General features: G+C 41.8%; 1 protein-coding gene across 1 annotated transcript; it reads left to right on the top strand.

Annotated features, from left to right (window-relative positions):
- The first annotated feature begins 426 nt into the window (after window positions 1–426).
- eif1 (eukaryotic translation initiation factor 1) lies at window positions 427–2,602 on the top strand. The gene is made up of 4 exons (XM_030794051.1): window positions 427–593; window positions 1,631–1,794; window positions 1,904–2,005; window positions 2,199–2,602. The coding sequence occupies exons 1-4, from the start codon at window positions 563–565 to the stop codon at window positions 2,241–2,243; spliced, it is 342 nt and encodes a 113-aa protein (XP_030649911.1). The 5' UTR covers window positions 427–562; the 3' UTR covers window positions 2,244–2,602.
- Window positions 2,603–20,014: the final 17,412 nt, after the last annotated feature.

The raw sequence follows: 20,014 nt of genomic DNA on the forward strand, positions 1-20,014 counted from the left end.
CCAATACCAATCTTTAAGCCTAATTTACTAAATATTTAGTCTAGTGATACAGTAGAGTGCCAAGTGATTATTGTTTACTGTAGTGTATGGCTTGGCTTCTATGTAAATACCCTACGTGTTTACAGTTCCATGATATTCTAATAGCTTAAGTTACAGTGGACAGTTAATGTTGGAATGTTTTCAGTTTATCATCAGCACAGCCACTTGTGGATCAGAACACTACAACGTGGTCTTTACGGCTTATTTCTAATTGTTTGAGAGAGTCCAAACTGACTCGGTGCCTAAGCCTAATAAACAATTTCCAGTAATATTGCGCAACGTGATAGGTAGGGTGTATGTATATAGGGTGTGCGTCAACGTGACGTGTACGTGTTGGTTTCGGGGAGGAGCTATAAAGAGGTGTTTTCTACTCTTCGGAGCCAGCTATCGCCATTTTGTAACACAGGCTTATACGCCCGAAAGAGAGCTGCTGAAAAGAATTCTGACCCTCATCGAATCCTACCGAGGAAAACCGGCCGCTCGACAACCAGTTATCATCCGAAAGGAAGGAGAATCGTATCGTATGTCCGCTATCCAGAACCTCCAAACTTTTGGTAAGAATTTTTCAAAGTCAACTCAACAACTGGGGTGGGGGAAGGGCACACTGTCGAATATGGCAGCGGTGGTGACCGACTATGACTTGCGATTCTTGATTTACGGAGTTCCTCGTCTAGTTTATTGCTGAATTAGGCGATGCCTGTATTTAAGGAGAACAGTATATTACAATTTTAGAGGCCGTTGGCGTACTATTGGTACCATCGTCATCATCGGAAACTGCCGTTAGTTGGTTCGCTAGCGGATTATTAAGGCCTTCGGCCTTTAGCGAGTGAACCCATGGGTTGGGAGCGTTGACCGCGCTGAAGACAAAGATTAGTTAGAATTAATGTTTGTTCTGCCGAAAGCCTAGTTGTCTACATGTATGAAGTTTAATACTCACAGTGTACTTAATCAGCAGTATATGACCTGTTTTTTACTGGACTCGCTGGAAACTTCCAGGAAGCTATAAATGTTAGCATATTTGGCCTGGTATCAGTATGCGGCCGTAGCTACAGAATAACGTTTTATATTTAGCTTTTGCGCAATCACTGCGAAATGCCTTTCCCAGAATAGACTAGGACAAGAGACGACATAAATTTCTGAAGACTATAAATCGGTTGTGATTTATAACTGCGGCAGATAAGCGTGCTGTTGCTCGGTCAGTGTAGCTTGTTGGCTAACGTCGGAATGCGTTCACAGAATTAAAATGCTGCCAACAGATCAACAGCCATTTTGTTTTCTCCGTCGCCTAATGGCCTTGCTATCAAGGTCTCTAGCACAGTGTTTTAATGGTATTTGCACGTAACTTTTCGGTAAGCTTTGATCTAGTTGTTGGTAGTTCTGTGCGTGAGCGAAATTTTAATCATGATGAGTTCATCTGTATTTTATTGGAATGACGATCATTTTATTCCAGAGAGGACTTTTTTTTTCCTCCTCACGTGTTGTTTCTTTTACGTTCACGTGAGCTGCCTTAACCACTTCGCTTCCTGGCTCAAACCTACGTTTTGTTCCTAACGTTTCTTTGTCCCCCCCCCCCCCATCTCTTCCCATTCAGACCCCTTTGCTGATGCAACTAAGGGTGATGATCGGCTCCCAGCAGGGACTGAGGACTACATCCACATAAGAATCCAGCAGCGTAACGGCAGAAAGACTCTGACCACGGTTCAGGGCATAGCCGAAGACTATGACAAGAAGAAGCTAGTCAAAGCCTTCAAGAAGGTAGTTTGGCTTGAAAGGCATTTGTACTGTTAGGTTTTCCTCTCTTTTTTTCCCCTCATTGTTTGAAAGTGATGTACTTTGTGGTAACACCTATTTTGATATCTTGTAGAAATTTGCTTGCAATGGGACTGTGATTGAGCACCCAGAGTATGGTGAGGTGATTCAGCTGCAGGGTGACCAGCGCAAGAATATTTGCCAGTTTTTGACTGAGGTACGTTAAGCATGCTTCGCAGCATCCGTCCAGCCGCTATGACTACGTCAGTTGGTGTTTTTCCCAAGTTAATCATGTCATCTGAGGGGCCTGATCGTTAAAACGTGTATCTGTATACAACCCCTGCCGCCCGAGAGCCGTCTTTGTGCTAACCAGTTCCTCCTCTCTCCCCCTCCCCCCTCTCCTCCAATAGATTCAGCTGGCGAAAGAGGAGCAGCTCAAGGTCCACGGTTTCTAGAAGCTGCCGCAACCTTCCCCCCCACCCCACCCTGACTCCGACATTTAACCCTCGTGCTGCGGCACTCGCAGCCTCATCCGTAACAGATGATGATGATGATAATGATTACCTCTGAATTGAGACTCTTTACTTTCAGTTTGGCCTCCTTATCAAAGGGGCCAGTCCAATGCAAACATGGACAGACAGCAACACAATTGATGTGGGATGTGTGGTGATTTTTTTTTTTTTTTTTAAATTTTTTTTCTCTCCCTCTTCACCCATCCTTTTTTTTTTTTTTAGTTGATTTTGTGCTGTCTTAAGGACACAGCTCCATGTAACTTTCTGTGTACAACATGTTTCAATAAAACCCTCAAACGCTACCTTTTTTTTTTTTTGCACTTGAAACAAATGGTCGGTTTTGAGGGTGGGTTGGTCAAGAGCTGGGTTGCCAGATTATTATTATTTTTTTTTTTTTCTTATTTTTTTCTTAAAGATTCCCCCCCCCCCGAAGGTGAACATGCATTTCAGTTGTGGGTGATGTGGGTTTAACCCGCTCCAGGGTTACGTTGGCGTGCCGTTTACGCTAAAACCGCGGCAAACCCCGTCTCGGCTTCTGTATATGCTTCAACTTCCTGTTCACCCCCCCCCCCCCCCCCCCCCCCCCCCCCCCCACTCCACCCCTTCTCTTTTTTAACTATATGCATAATTTTCTAAACTTGTAATATCATATTGTTTGACTGGAATAAACAAATTATCCCATAATTTGCGCGGTGGTCAAGATAAGTGGTATTTTTATTTGGATAGTTGTGCTGTTTTGAGTCATTTTTATATTTCTGCAACTGGAGGAGGATGTGTGTGTGTGTGTGTGTGTGTGTGTGTGAGCCATTTTTCAGTCACAGATTACCCCTTCAATAAATATAATAGGAGAGAACAGTTAAGGTTTTTTTTTTTTTTTTTTAGTTTTAAAGTGATGCACAGAGAGCATTCTGTCTTTAAACGCATATATATATTATAAAAATACTGTGTGTTCCTTTTCTGTTCAGTATGTTAATTCACCCACGCATGCTTATGGCCTCCTGTGTGCAGGCGTAGCGTCAAATAAATAAACAGCTGGTGTAGGAAGGTGACACGGTACAAAGTCTACCCTGTATGGGTTTCATTCCTCTGAAGCCGGTCATTCTAGTATAGCCAGATGTTTGATGGGATATGTCAGTATGGTTACTGACAAAAACAACAGAAAACTGGATGGCAATGAAGAAGAAAGTAGGTACTTGTGTTCACACAATACTTGTAAATTCAAGTTAGTACGAAGAAGCAGTAACGTAGAAATGAATAATATGATATGAAGCGTAATAAATGAGTTCAGCAGGCCAGTAAAATTAAATATGTATTTATCTGAAAATCTTTTGCATAACATTTTTACTGGTGTCATGTTTTAAAGCGTAGCTGTTACGCCTGCCTGAAATCACACGCGTAATTAAGCTGTCAATCAAAGTGGATGTGATTAGAATATTCATTTACCTGTTGCAATGGCTGTACGCTCAAGGCGGCCACACAAAAAGCATGTTCTAAACAGACATTACACACAAACAAATATTAAAACCTGCTGGGGGTCTTTATGTGTGTGGGCTAACATAGACCGCATGAAAATCATACCCTATTTAAAACATGATTCACAAAACAGTGGGGCATAAGTTCACAATTCTCTCCTGAATCCAGTTAGTTTTTGGGTGGAAAAAAAAAAGACATTTTAAGTAATAAAACTCGTTACATCAAGAGTTAACATTCTGTTTTTCAGGTCTGTTTTGAGAATATCTGTTCACAGAAAGCCTTTTAAGACTGTGAATGCAAAACCTTCCAAAAATAAGCGCAGATAAATCCCCCCCCCCCCCCGCCCCCCCACTACTTGGCTTTGGTGATATGACTATGCTCTGCTAAACGTATTATGGCTGTACAGTAAAATTCAGGACAACAGAAAAGGTTTAATTGTCACTCCGGCTTCCCACTTTGCAACACAACTGATATTTTAATTCCGTCTCATTCTTCTAAGTTCCTTAAGGTGTCTTGTCACGTGTTCGAATCAGAAAACCTCTATTAAAAGCAAAATGGTTTGCGTCACTTTAGCTGTTTGGAGGTGGTAAATAAATAAATAAGCAAGCAAATTAAATGAAAACGTACAAGAAAGTCTACAGGGACAGGGACTGTCCGCACATAAGTAGCAAATAACGTCAATTACATGTTCCATTAACTCCTGTTTCCAATCACCAATCATGAATATTTCAGACTATTACTGTGGTGAGTGTGTGCTGCCTCTCTCTCTCTCTCTCTCTTGCCCCCTTTACATGGTGGTCTAGGCATTTGGGTGATTTAGTCAGCTGTCGACAGTGCACAGATTTGGGGGTGGGGTTGGGGGTGGGGTGTAGGGTGCAGCTGTCATCCTGTAGACTTTTGGGTAGGGGGAGCACTAGGACAGTAACAGGGTTTTTTGGCGGCCTTTAGCTTTTTTTTTTGCTTTTTTTTTTTTACTAGGCCTCTTTGTTTCCTTTATTTAAAAAACGAATATTGGAGGGAAATGGCTAAAATGGTTTGTAATCTTCTGGGCTATGTTAACAGGGTTAGTCTTGTAAAATACTGTATGTGTTTATGATTACTTAACAATAATAAAAACAGAAAGAAAAGAAACATTCCAATATTGTTTGGGAGAAACACAGATCTGCTGTTATTAGGGGAATATTTTTTTTTTACCTGCTTTGAGATTCAGCTTTACTTGATTGCCCCAAGGATTGTCGATGTGTGTGTGTGTGTGCACGTGCGTGCGCGCGCGCGCGAGAGAGAGAGAGAGTCCTGAAATATACACTTTAGGCAAAATGTAGTTGGTTTCAGGGAAGGTGACACACTGCAAGCTGAGTTTGCCCTGGGGCCAAAGTCTGTTCAACAACCAAAATATCTGAACTTAGTCGGCCGGCAAAGTTTCAGAGCACCACAAGTTTCCATTCCAAGGGAGATTAGTCAGAAACAGTATTTTTCATAGTTATCTACACCGCTCTCCTCTTCCAAAACCCAGGGCAGGGTCACAATACATGTGCAAATGTTGAAATGCTGGTGAGTGTTACTGCTAAGACTTGATCCTAACCCAACAAACACAACTCATTTCAATTTTATTTTTCAGCACAGTCATTTTTATAAAGCGCAATTATTAAAAAAAAAAAAAAAAAAACCAAAAAAAACCCCAAACAAAACAAAAAAAACTTTTCCAATCATTTCGTCTCCTTTTGCCAGACACCTATAATGCCCCCTAGTGTTACCCTGGCTAATCAGCACTTTGTTTGTCCCAGTTGCTTTGAATTCATGCATGGAACGAGGTGGAGTTTTATCGCTGTGTGACAGCACAAAGACACTCGTTTTGCTTTTCGTTTCAGTGAATTATATCAATGAGAGGACGGTCTGACCGAGTAGGCCATCCATCAAAGTGTGATACTCTTCCTAAGAGGTAGTAGGCGATATACAGTAGGCGATTTGTTATTTTTTAACGGGGGGGATGGCCCAATGGTAACTGACACTACTCCATAGAGTAGATTGGGGGATGGCAGGTTAACAGACGGGATACATTTAGGTCATTTTGCTAGCAAGGGGGGTGGCATCCAACTCATCCCCCTACAAATCGCCTACTGGTTATATGGTTATTGTCACTCTACTAACTAGCCGGTTATCCGGTGAGGTTAATTTTCTTATTGCCAGATCATAGGCGGTAAGCTAGTTATCGTCTTGTAACTTAATCTTAGCAAAAGAATGTCATAATTCCTTATGCGCACGGTTTTAAGGCGAGCTCCGAGAAACCCCTTAAGCGTAGTGTTCTCTTAGTGCTACATCCATAATAATAAGGATATGACATTAACGGGTAACGGTCACATGCCTGGGGTGAGAACAGGAGGCTACCATGTTCTCGTCTTTTCGGTTTGCTTAAAGAACCAGTGTATTATGGCATTTTTTCCCCCTGCTGGCCGAAAAAAAGAGTAATTGGCTAAAGACGCGATAAGCCGCCTGATATTTAAATGTCAGTGAAGGAGCGCGCTCTCTTTGGAAGCGGAACGTCAAAATATGTGCAGAAGCATCCCCAAGTGTTTTTTTGTTGTTGTTTTTTTTTTAGATTTTTCTTTCACAACATTTTTTTTTTAGTCTTTGCTACTAATTACCATCTATTCTTCTTTGTTGTATATACAATGGTCAGTTTTTTCTTCTAATGAATGTAGAGATATTAATTTTAAAAAATGCCATGTAAAGATACGTTTACTAAGTGTAATTTGTGATGCTTTGTTATTTACGCCTATGTATTATCAGTTAAAAGCTGTTAAATCTATCAAGTAGCCTACATTGTTCTGAAAGTCATTGGGGAGAGAGGGAGAGAGAGAGAGAGAGAGAGAGTACTCTTTGAAATAATCATTCCTTCAAAAGATGAGAAGATGCCAAACACTATCCATGTGCTGGCTTTGCTAGTTTTTCCAAAAAGACAAACAAACAAACAAACAAACAAAAAGCTAAGACTGTGAGAAACTAGAAACATGTTGGACCACAACAAGAGCTTAAAGTTTGATTGCTTTCATGCGGTGCCCTGTTTTTTGGGGGGGGGGGGGGGTTGCCGTTGCAAAACTTTGTCGCATTCTTCCTTTTCTCTAGGAGACCACTGGCAACTGTCTGTGTAATCTTGTCATAATGCTCCAGCTCTCTCTCTCTCTCTCTCTCTACGCTGGAGAGAACTTGAACCGTAGCCCAATCACCAGCTCCTTTTTAAATTTTTCCAAACATCACCAAGGAAAAAAAAAAGCCTCTTACTACCATGGCAACAAGGAGCACGGGGTTTAGGGATGTGCTTGAGATGGGGGGGGCAGGGGGCAGGGGGGTCATGGGGGGGAGGGGGCTTTTGTTACTACGTGGCCACGGGCACCTTTGAATAGAGGCATCGCTCAAAACATGCAAATGTTTTTCAACTTGTTTTGTGGCTCGCTCTGTGCCTCAGACCAAAACAGTGCTCAATGCACCATCTGTCCCGTCTGCGCTGTTTCAAACCATTTCTTCTCATTTTAGTGTCAGGGTTATGTCAGTAGATGGTAATAGTTTAATAATTATTAACAAACTAATATGCGTGACATGAGTGGTCTTATCAAATGTATAGACAAACCAAGTATAGTGTGTGTGTGTGTGTGAGAGAGAGAGAGAGAGAGAGTGAGAGAGAGTGTCCTTTTTCTTGCCAGAAATATTCCTTTCTGTGCCTCCAGAAAAACTGACATACTATTGCAGACAAGTTCAGACAAGGTCCATATGTAACAACTCTCACAGCTACTTCTGAATTCTCATGGGTGCCCATTAAGACCAACTCTTTCACTCTCTCTCTCTCTCTCTCTCTCTCTCTCACACACACACACACACAGAGACACACTAAGCAGTGACAGTTACACTTCACCACACTGACTCAGTACATTTTGTGTCCCTTTTCCCCCTCAGATGATCGGAGCTGTACTTTTCAGGAGTGTTAGTAGTCAGCGCAGGTGAAAAGCGAACTGGAAAAAACAGAGCGGTATGGTATCGTCAGGTCTGTGTGTCTGGGGATAAGACATTTGTTTAATTGATTGGTTTTGGGATTTAAAGGTCTGTAAGATGTGGTTAGTTATAAAGTCTCATTAGACATACATACAACTCAAGCAAAACTTTTTTTTTTTCTCAGGCAAAAGTCTCTTTTCTTCAGAGACTAGGTGAGATTTGTAACTTACTATCAACCTTAGTCTTAGCCTAAATAAGAGTTATTGCAACTCTCACTATCAGTGCAGATTGTTCTAGATCTATTCATGCATATTTGTGGCCTTGCGGTGGTGATGTAGTAATCTGGCCTTGGACTTTGACGTATAAACTTCTCCATAATTGCTGAATGTTAATTAACAAACATGAGTGCCCCTCCCCAACACACACACACACACACACACACAGACAGAGTCCAAAGCTGACCTTCATTTTGTTTGTAATTTCCCTGTCAGATTCCTCCCTGTAGCCCCAAATGTTTACAGTCTAGTAGAAGGCAGCGACCGACCGTCAGTAGTTGAATTTTACAGCAAAACATTTGGGGTAACGGTAGTCAAACCTCCACCTGAGTATCTAGAAGATTCTATCATTTTTGTAACTGCTCTGACTCAACTGCTTACTTGTCTTCAGTACGGCAGTGCCACATAAGACCTTGACTAAATGTACCGAGCTGGTAATAATAAGGTTGGAATAAAATCCGTCAGGAGTGGATACACCAGTGGGGAGGATCGGCCGCTATTGATTGGGGACCAAGATCACCTCGGTTTTTTGGCACAAACAAAGCTTTTCACGCAATACCAGAATAATAACTGGCCCATCATTTCCAGCGTTCTCTTAACAGGACTGACAAAATCAGCATTACTTTGAGTCCAAGATAAAAGTCACATTTCTTAGTTTGTTCTGTTTTGTGATTACGCCGCTTTTTGAGGGGGGATTAAAATGTTACGATTAAAATTAAAATCTCTCTCCAGCTCGTCGTGAGTTTGACTCTCTGAGGCTCTGAGGCCCGAAAGTAAAAAAAAAAAAAAAAACGTAGACGGGAAGTAACCGCGACTCCGTCACAAGAGAGGGGACTGAGGTTACGTTCAGGTGTCCGCTGATGAAGTTTATTTTATTATTTTCACGACGATTTCTTGTTTCCTTTCTCTTTGAAGTGCAATGTTTAAATGCCTTGGTGGAGAGCCCTAGGAGAGTTTGCTGTCGGTGACAGCGTTTATAGAGTTTTACATATCGGGGACTGTTAAAACTAAACTGGGTCGCATTGTACATTGAAGTAAACAGCACAAAAAAAAAACCCCAACACAACACCCTACACATGCATATACAGAAACATCAATAAATGAAAGAGTGCATTAAAAATATAGAGTAGTTAATGTGAAAGCTGAATGAAATATGATGTGAAATATAAAAGTTTCATTTGGAATTCATGTAATTTTTAAAAGTAGACGGGATCATTCGAAAGACATCTCCGCACAGAGAACTTGTGTCTGAACCTCCAGGCTTTGTTGCATGCTTAATTTCTTTCAGGGCTTGAAGAAAAAGCACCATACTCAGCCTAAGACTGGTTATGATGTCTGCTCAGCAGCAGTAATTGGTTATGTGTCGCTGATCAGTGTTGTATTTGCACATGGTGAACACGTTCGCCGTCGCGTCTGGCATCTGCCGCTCGCCTTTCACGACTGTTCAGTGAGACGCTCAGATGTACGTTTACGGCCAAAACTCGGGACCTTTGAAATTGAACAGAAATGCTCTCTCTCTCTCGCTCTCTCTCGCTCTCTCTCTCTCTCTCTCTCTCCTTCTCTCTCCCTCTCTCTCCCCTTCTCTCTTTCTCTTTCTGTCTCACCATGAATATCTTAGATATGTGAGTGTATCTCAATACAGGGAGTTTTTAACGTCACTTTTGTTTAGTCCTTTAAAAGCAGATATCTGGTGTGAGTAAACAAATATTACTGCATTACTTGTTATTTTGTACTCAGTGCGGTTAAACAGAGTTGCACCTGGCTTAAAGTTTAAGAGTAAAAACCATACCCATGACTCCAACCATTCAGAATATATATATATATATATCTCCTGTCTGCCTTTGAGTGTGAAACTTTTCACTCTCCACCTCTCCATCTCGTCCTTCTCAGCCGATTTTTTACATCCGGGGAAGGGGATTACGATATTAAACCACTCTAAGATGTCAGCCCAGAACTCTAAGCCAAAGTCACCTGAATTCTCTCTCCCATCTACCCCAGGACTAATCAGCTTCATCTTACAGATCTCTGAAGGCGACTATGTGAAAATGGGTTCCGAAACTGCTACCAGGAAATACTCTGCATTCATTTTTAGCCAGTTATCACTACTGTATCCAATATAACTAATGTATTGGTTGACCGATATATTTTTAACCAATATATTACTACTGTATCTTCTGGTGTGATGTAAGGTACTGAGGTAAGGTACTGTAAATATGATTTAAAAGACAGTTGATGTTAATGTATGTGTTGTTACTGAACATCCGAAATAATGCTTTAGTTAACATACACATTTTCAATATGATTTGTTATTCTATTTTACACTCAGTTCATATTATCTGAGTATTGCTATTTTATCTCAACTTATTCTTCTCACTCACTCATCTTAGCCGCTTATCTTAATCAGGGTCGCGGGGGGTGCTGGAGCCTATCCCAGCGCTCCCAGTGAAAGGCCTGGACAGGGTGTTTCCAGTCCATCACAGGGCAGACACACAGACAAATATTCATACCCGGGGGCAATTTAGCATATCCAATTCACCTAACCTGCATGTCTTTGGACTGTGGGAGGAAACCCACGCAGACACGGGCAGAACATGCAAACTCCACACAGAGAGGACCTTGGCAGCCCGGCCGGGAATCGAACCCGAGACCCCCTTGCTGTGAGGCGACAGCACTACAGCACGACATTATGTCTTGGGATGCGTTTGACCGTTTGACCGTTTGACCGTTCTCCCGTCGGATCGGACCTTTGGCACATCGGCAGCTTTTTGCTTTTTGCTTTTTTTTTATATCAGGGGCGAGACAGCAGTGGTTCCGGAAGGTTCCTACCCCCCCAGCGTGCATAGCTGACTCACCTAACCAATGTCCCGATGAATGTTCTGCACAGTAAAATCAGGTGTTTTATTGGATAAGAAACAGGTCCAGATTCTACAGGACTGTAACTCTCCAGGAGGAAGGTTGCTTTGGCGTGGGGCGTTTGATGTTTGTTTTTGTTTTTTTAACCTAACCTAAAAGCTTAACTTGATATGTGGCCTTTGCAGTCTGACGTTTAAATAAAAAAAGAAAGAAAGAAAGAAACCATTAAGCCACAGCGCGATGCTTTTCAGATGTTATTTTGAGGAGCGTTATGAAGTTGTGTTCATTGTTACTACAAGCTCTCCATTTATGAACATCATATTTCTTAGTTTCGCGTTCAACACAACTAATATTATGGACAAATCTCAAACACCAATATATGTTCATTTTCAGATGTCTAATGGGCCACTGACTCACTGTAAAAGGGCTAAATTAAACTCTAGACCGCGTCTTTATTATCTTAAATAACCCCCCCCCCCCCCCCCCCCCAAAACCCTTTCATTGTGCCAAGCTCACACATTAAAGTGCCACATCCACACACGAAAAAAATAATAATAAACCTTATGCAAGCATTATTTCTTCATATTCTTCCTTCCATGGGGTCTGTAACATTTATGCTTAGTTAATTTCCATCCGCTGGGATCAAATTTTAATTAAGGGAACTTCTCTCTTGGGATGACCCATTTAGGGTCTAGGACGATATGAAAATCGCGTGTGTGCTTGAAATCCTGTGCCGTTCTAAGGCCTAACGAGTTTATTTCTAAAACTAGAAAATGAATTATTCTTCTACCTGCATAATGAAATGGAAAAAAAAGAACATTTGCTTTCAATTTAGGACTCGAAGAAAGTGTGGTATATGGTAATTTGGCTAGATGCGTGTGTGTATGTGTGTTTGTGTGTGTGTGTGTGTGAGAGAGAGAGAGAGAGAGAGAGAGAGAGACTGTGTGTGTGTTTGCATGTGTTTGTGTGTGATTTTCTGCCTCTGTTCTTCTTTCTCTCCTTTGCTTCCACTCTCTTCTCTGACTGATTAACTCTCCTGTATGCTTGCCATTGGGATACTCAGTATTCTGTCATAGTCTAATGAATGCTCTGTCTTGAGAATGAACTCACAGTAGATTCAACTGCTTCTGCTTTGTCCTTCAGATGAACTCTTCCAATGACACATCATTCCCACACTGCAGACTCTCACTTAAGTAGAACACAGCCATCTCCTCTCTGTGCAACTATCTCAAACTCACACTAATGCTGGGTGCATGTGTGTGTGTGTGTATATATATGTGTGTGTGTGTAGTGTATGTGTATATATATATATATATACTTACATATATATATATACACATATATATATATATATACACACACACACCACACACACGTGTATATATATATATATATATATATATATATATATATATATATATATATATGTGTATATATATATATGTAAGTATATATATATATATATATACACATACACTACACACACGTGTGTATATATATATATAGACGTGAAGTTGGTCTCCGGGTGCCAGCGGTGGTGGCTGCCAACTGCTCCTAGCTCAGCTCATAGTGTGTGTGTGTGTTCACTGGTGTTAGGATGGGTGTGTGTGCTCACCGGTGTTAGGATGGGTGTGTGTGTTCACTGGTGTTAGGATGGGTGTGTGTGCTCACCGGTGTTAGGATGGGTTAAATGTAGAGGCTGCGTCTCACTGCTCAGTGTGTGTGTGACAAATAAATGACTTTATACTCCTACATTATATTGTATTTTATTAGTATTATTCTGTCTAATTTTTAAACAAGCGCATCGAATTTTCCCGTGCCTTAGTTCTCAGTTCCTCAGGCTTCTAAATCTACATGAGGGGCAAAATGGTGGTTCCTCTTCAAAGGAGGGACTTTTCTGCTCTACATTTTCGGTTCCTAACACGTTCACATTTGTGGGCAGAACTGCGGGAACTCTGAGAAGGGGATTCTGGCTCCTGTATCGGGACCAGGCAGATCAATCAAATGTTCCAGACGCCTCTTTGACCCAGTTCTGTTCCCGAGTCCAGTGCTCGTTTAATGTTTTCATCAATAATCAGTCACATTCTTTTTGCTGGCCTCTTTGGTGACCTGGATTTTGCTCGGAGATTCCAGAGGGGAAAAGTAGAAATGCCAAAAGTATTTCGTTGGTCACGTTTACGTATCTGTCTCGTGTGTTTATTTACACGATCTGTTTGTTGATTGTGTGTATGTCACTGTGACCCTGCGTGTTTTTTGCATCTTCGTGTTTTATGCGGCTGCCGTTGTTGTGGTTCAGCGTTGTTTACGTTCTACTGTGTCCTGATTGGTTGACGACCGCTGGTGCCGATTGAGATGCTCTTCCAGGGGGGTATTTCAGAAAGCAGGTTTAGTGAAAACTCAGAGTTAGTTAACTGAGAGAAAGTAGTAAACCTCCTAATAGAAGAGCCCTATGGCTTTGTTTTGCTAGGAGAATGAAGCCACAGGACTCTTCTATTAGGAGGTTTGCTACTTACTCTAAGTTAACTAACTCTGAGTTTTCACTAAACCTGCTTTCTGAAATACCCCCCAGGAATGGTCACTGCCAAAGAAGATTCATTTTGAAGATATTGTTCTGTACCGTTTCTTCCATTGCTGGTTTTCGATTTGCTATGTTTTGGATAAAACAAAGGCTCAGCTTCCACTAGAACTGTTATGTTATGTAACCTTAAAAAAAAATAAAAATAAACATGTGTTGTTTTGTTCCAGTAGGAGCTATTACTGCCGTGTAAACGTAACGATGGCAAATGGTTCATTTGTTGCCCCACAGTGTAATATACCTATGTACCTATGTGTATATTTCCCAAGTTGCCCTGATGGGTTTTATGGGAGAGCCCTCAGACTTTAATTGGCCCTCACAGATGACCTCTGTGAAAGGGACCTCGTTTGATTGGCTGGAATTGGTCTCCCTATCGCCATTTCTGACAGCATGCTAATGTTGAATAATAGATGGTGCTGGAACAAGAGCCAAACTGCATTTGAATCAATTATTCAGCTGCCCCCCCCCCCCCCCCCGTCTCTCTCTCTCTCTCTCTCTCTCTCTTCCTTCCGTCGTTCCTGCAGACACTATTACGACTGCCATTTATTTCTTTATTTCCCGTCACGATTGTCACTTGCGCGGAGGCAATAGAGAGCCGCTCCTGTGGAAAACATTTGAATATGAGCTCTCTTATCGAACTCTGCGGGAAGCCGTCATTATTTTCTCTCTGTCTCTCTCTCTCTTTCTCTCTCTCCCTGTTTCTCTTTCCCTGCCACCATTTCTCGCTCAGCCAACATTTTCCCATGCTTATCTAGAAGCTCCAACGGCGTTTCATCACAGAAACAAACGCAGAGAGAGAGAGAGAGAGAGAGAGAGAGAAAGAAAGAGGGAGACCGAGACTTTGACCGCAAAGAAGTTCTCTCATTCACTTTGTCAGTTTGCTGGTTTATTTATTTATTTTCCGTTCTTTTTTTTCTCTCTTTTTTTCCCCCACCAACTGTCAGTGCCGTCTACTCCAAAACCAAGACTCGCTCGCTGATTATCAGCCTCACTGTATTCGCGCTTCTCCTTAATCTTCATAACACGCACTCGTTTGTTTATTCACTCATTCACGCGTACATTCTTTCGTTCATGCTCGCTCTCTCATTAATCCTCACTCGCTAATTCTCTTATACTTTCAAATTTACCTTTCTGACCTCACACACTGAAACTCGTGAAAATATTATAATCACATAATATCCTCATGTAAACCTTTAATGTTTATTCAAGGTCCCCCCCGAGGAAAAGAGATGCTGAATTATGGAATGTGCTATTTCTCTGCCTTTCTCTGCTTTTCTCCTGCTGGAATACGCGACATTATCTTTCACCAAATTAATGAAGCAACCCAATACCATTTCCCGTTTAATTACACTCTGAAATGAGAGTCTTCCCTCACGCTCGTTCGTGGAGCTGTCAGAACCCGTGACTTTATCGTAGCTGTGGGAACCCTGTGCCGTGACCCGGCCTGTGTTTTTCCCGCTCGTTTCCGGAAGCCTCGCCCGTAACCGTTCTCACGCTCATGTCTCGTCTTATCGCACCTGTGCCGCGTTAAGGCAGTGTTCACAAATGTTCTCAGTGTATAAGATAATAAGAACAAAGAAGCTCTATAAGACTGAAAGAACAAAAGCCGTCTTCTGTAGATGCACACAGAGCAAAAACAACAAATAAAAATTACGCTCAATATAGAACCTAAACACCAGCAATCACACTCTGAAGCACCAAAACACATTAGTACATTATTCACAAAAACACAGGGTTTATATATCATTTCATACACAAACAACTCGGTCACTATCACCTAGGTACTACTTGCGTATTTAAGCACTATTTAATTATGAATTACTATATATATATATATATAAACTGTCATTACCGCCGGTATGCTATACCAGCAGCTGAGCAGTTCCTTTTTTTCTTCCATGGCTGCAGGAATGGTGTTATTTTTAAAACAAAAGGGGAAAGAGAGATGTAGAGATTCAGAGACAAAGCCATGGCCATTAGCCATGGGAATTGAGATGACTTTTCCACTTCTTCCTCTCTCTCTCTCTCTCTCTCTCTCACTGACACACACACACACACACACACTCACACGCTGCCGGGCCGAGCAGAGGCAATAAGAGCGGTTTATGATCCGTGAAAAAAGGTCTTATCTCTGGATAAATTATCATTCAGGGTTTGAACAGACCTTGTCCTCCAAGACATACCATCTACCCCCCCTCCCCCACTCCTACCCCTTGTCCCTCTCACATGCCCACAGCTTACAACTCAAGATGGGTGGGTTGAGAAGGCGGGGGGGGGGGGGGGGGGGGGGGTGGATGTATACTCAGGAATGACCTGGTTCTTGTACGGCTTTACCTGATTGCATCTCAACGGGAGAGGGACAGTCAGACAAAGATTCATTAGAGGCCAGACTTCTGTTCAATAACCTCCATCATCATCATCATCATCATCATCCTTAGAGCACCGTTTTATCTGAAAGTTCCTATGAGTGGAGATTCCAATCAGACCGGTCTTGTTTTTTTTTTGTTTTTTTTTTAACGACCAGGCACTTTTTAAAAGAATAACTAGCTTTTACTACGAGTCTCCCAAAGGTCAAACAGATGCGCCATTAGTTCTTCGAGATCTTTAAATAAAACATGCGCGACAAAGAAACCATGCCTGGTGAAGCGACATGTCTGTCTAAAAATCCAGAATAAGAAAACGTTAGATTCTTCTATTTCACTGTAAATGAAGTTTTCCAAAAAAATATGAATGTGAGATGTTAATTCCAAATATTTTCACTCGTACCTCAGCGCGTGGTTACATCTCACACCCTCCCTCCTTTTGTAAACAAGAATCTAAACATGCAGAGTTTGGATAAATGGTTACGGTGATAATACCAGCGACTGTGAAGGGTTTCTTTGGTTTTGACCGATCTGACAACCTTCACGGACTTTAAAATCTTTGAGGGAAATTAGAAATAGAATAGAAATAGCTGTGTTTCGCAGTTTAGCTCAGTGATGCTGGTGTGAACATATAAACCGTATTATACTGTGGTATCGCCGTTTCGGTATAAACGGTCACGGAAACGTCTAGCAGCGGTTATGGTCTTAAAGAGAGCATGACATAATTGGAAAGGAGGTTGGATGTATGTAGCCATGACCCGGGCGGGGGGGGGGGGGGGGGGGGGGGGGGGGGGGGGGTGGGGGGGGTGGGGGGGGGGGGGGTGGGCGTCAACCTGCTAACAGCATTAGCCCAATAAATCACATCTCATCGTAGTCATCCACTCATCCTTCAGCTGCCAGCACAGACCCCAGGACGGTAAAACATTCCCTGGACACTAAGAGAAGGAGAGGTAAACAAAGATGGAAGAAAGGAGTGGCAGAGAGAGAGAGAGAGAGAGAGAGAGAGAGAGAGAGAGATTAGCAATAGTATATTAGGCCTTTTTTTTCAATAAACGATGTTAGCATAGCAAAATCTTCATCTTTTTTTTTTTTTTTAAGTGAGTGTCTTTTTCTTTTGTAAAGATATTACATGATTCTGGAACATGATACAATACAAAACGATAAGAACTCGTGCACATTAACACACCTTAAAAAAAATGAAAATGCAAATAAATGTATGATACATACATTTTAAAAAGCCATTACAATACGCACATTAGCGTTTGTCATTTAAATTCCCTCCAGCTAAAAAATGTGTTTACGATGCAAGGCACGGCGTGAAGAGGGTCGACAGCAAACCAAGAACAACATTTAAAAAGGAAATAGAAATAGAAATAGAAAAAAAAACCCCAGAAAACTTGAATTTCTTTCACTAATTACAATAGAGTTGTTATGTGTATTCGTATATTATGGATGACCTCCGACCTCTGACTTATTGGTTCTCCTACTGATGCGTTATGTCTGTGGGTTTCTCATTCATTCATGTGTTCTTTGGTCGACTGGACGCACAGTGAAATCTGTGGCTTTAAGGAGAGAGGACACCGAATGACATCATGCTGTTGTTTGTTGTTGAGTTTGAGGAGAGTTCGAAGCGCTTTGGCCGAAAAGGAAAAAAAACAAGGGAGGGGATGTGAAATGTTTCAGTGAGAATGTCACCGGCTCACTGAACCGCCCTCGTATCTCATAGATTACAGCTGTTACTTAAACCGCTCCCTCTGCTTTAATTTCATTTAGAGCAGGGTCTGCTGACCCCCCCCCCCGAAACCCAACCCCCCGCCCCCCACGCCCCTCGCCAAAATCCGGCTCCGTCAGACTGAAGTTTTTGCGGGGGTTTTCTTCGGCCGCTGTGGTCTCTGACTGACTGAGGAGAACACATACACTTGTTTTCCAGGTTAAAAAAAAAAAAAGTCAGCCTGTATTTATGAGCTGAGAATCAAACTATGTAGGAACTTGGCCTTCCAGCCAAGTGGGTGTATGGAGAGGACTGTGTAGTTTGTGCAATATGTGTTTATGTAGGCTACAGATCCCAAGGGAATATCTATCTATCTATCTATCTATCTATCTATCTATCTATCTATCTGTCTGTCTGTCTGTCTGTCTGTCTGTCTGTCTGTCTATCTATCTATCTATCTATCTATCTGTCTATCTATCTATGTGCTTATCTGTCTATCAAGCTATCAAGATATATGCATATAGTATGTATGTATGTATACACTCAGACACACACACACACACACACACACACACATATATATATATATATAAAGAGAGAGAGAGAGAGAGAGAGAGAGAGAGAGAGAGAGAGAGAGACATCTCCCCATGTGCCCCTCCATCATCATTACCTTACCTTCATCATCCTCATCACCATCTTCATCATCTCTGTCTGAACTCTCAACGCTCTGTGTAATGATCATCAGTAACTGCAGGCTGACGATGTCATTAATGCCTCATCAAGGAGGTCTGTTGTTTTCCAAATGCTCAGCTTTCCCCGAGGATGTGCGGTGTACCCGTGCTACGTCTTGTAGCGCCCCCCCCCCCCCTCCTCCCCCTTTCCCCCTGCACCCCCCTCCAAACACAATCAGTTGGCAAGCAGCCCTGACTTTAGAAAAGAGTAAGATATTTCTCTTCTTCTCTGTTAATCTGCAGCCAGGACAGTTACATAACGAATTCCAGACCTCTGGGTATGTTCCGTGTGGAAAAAAAAAAAAAAAGTTGAAAACAAAGAGAAATGTCAGAGAAATTATAAGAAATTAAAAAAAAAAAAAAGAAAAAAAAAAAAGTCATTACTGATCAGGTGTAATTGTTTTGACGCAGATAGACAAGATGGTTTCCCCTCCCTTAATTGAAACCACCAATATCTGAACCCCCCCCCCCCCTCCTCCCGAATTCATTATTCCAGGGGCGTAATATGTTAAACGTCCAGAGGTAATTTTCCAACGCGTCCTTTTTCACTTCCCTGTTAAAGTGTAAGTCATTTCATCACTCACAGGCAGATGAAAAGAGACAGTGTGTGTGTCAGTGAGAGCTATGATAACCAGGCTCGACTCGTGCCTGGGTTGTGTATTTAGACCTTCAAATCTGCAATAAAGACCAACACCCCCCCCCCCCCCCCCCCCCCCCACCACCAGCATTTCAGTGATTGATCCTTTCCAATTATTTTTCAATAGCTTCTATGCTTCTCCTTGTTGTCTTTCCAAGAACAACGCAGATGAATTACACAAATGATGCTTTGTGCTCTCGGAGACCAAAACCGAGTAAGTGAAACTCAAGATCGAGATAGAGCACAGAGGAGCAAAAGCAGCGCCCAGAAGATTTTAAATCACGGTCTCTGTGTGTAGCCCATGACACCACGTGCTTTGCCTTATGCATGTTCATCCGATTAAGCGTTAAATAGTTTATGTTAAGCATTTCGCTCAAAATACATAGGATAAGTACGGAGAAGAAAGGATGGACACATGGAATACAAATATTTAACATTTTAGGTATGGGCATTCATTTATAATGTAAACAGGGTTTCAGGAGAGGAACTGGGACAACAGAGTAAGACTAATCATGGATCATAGAGATAGATAGATAGATAGATAGATAGATAGATAGATAGATAGATAGATAGATAGATAGATAGATGAATTCTGTAGTACACATACAAACAGAATATGATACAGAACTCATCCACAAAGGACAGAGATATAGCAAATGACAACAGTGAAGAGCAAGGCAGGGTTAAAGACCTGGAATGGTCAGTTATTGTTATTGTCTCTCACACTCTCTCTCTCTCTCTCTCTCTCAAAGAATCCAAAAAAAAAGAATTAAGGAGATTTTGATCTGCTTTATGTTTAGCCGCTCTTAACAAGAAAAGTGATTGTTGTGAAAAGCCCGGAATATTCCGGCGACAGAACCCGCTTGTCAGTTTGATCGGCTCAGCTATCAGTTATCTCTGTGCACAGGCCCTTTGATGTCGCGAGTGTTTGAAATTCCTGCTCTTATATTTGTTTGCTCTCAGCTGCAGGATGAAGGTATGTCGACCAAAGAGAAGGGCAAACTCAAACACTCTGACACCGTGAATGCCAATCCTGTCCTTTCTGTCTTTCTTTATTTCTAATATAATTGATTATGATCCTATAACACGGAGCAGGTCCTGAACGGATACCG

Source organism: Chanos chanos, chromosome 16, assembly GCF_902362185.1.
Source record: "Chanos chanos chromosome 16, fChaCha1.1, whole genome shotgun sequence".
NCBI lineage: Eukaryota > Metazoa > Chordata > Actinopteri > Gonorynchiformes > Chanidae > Chanos > Chanos chanos.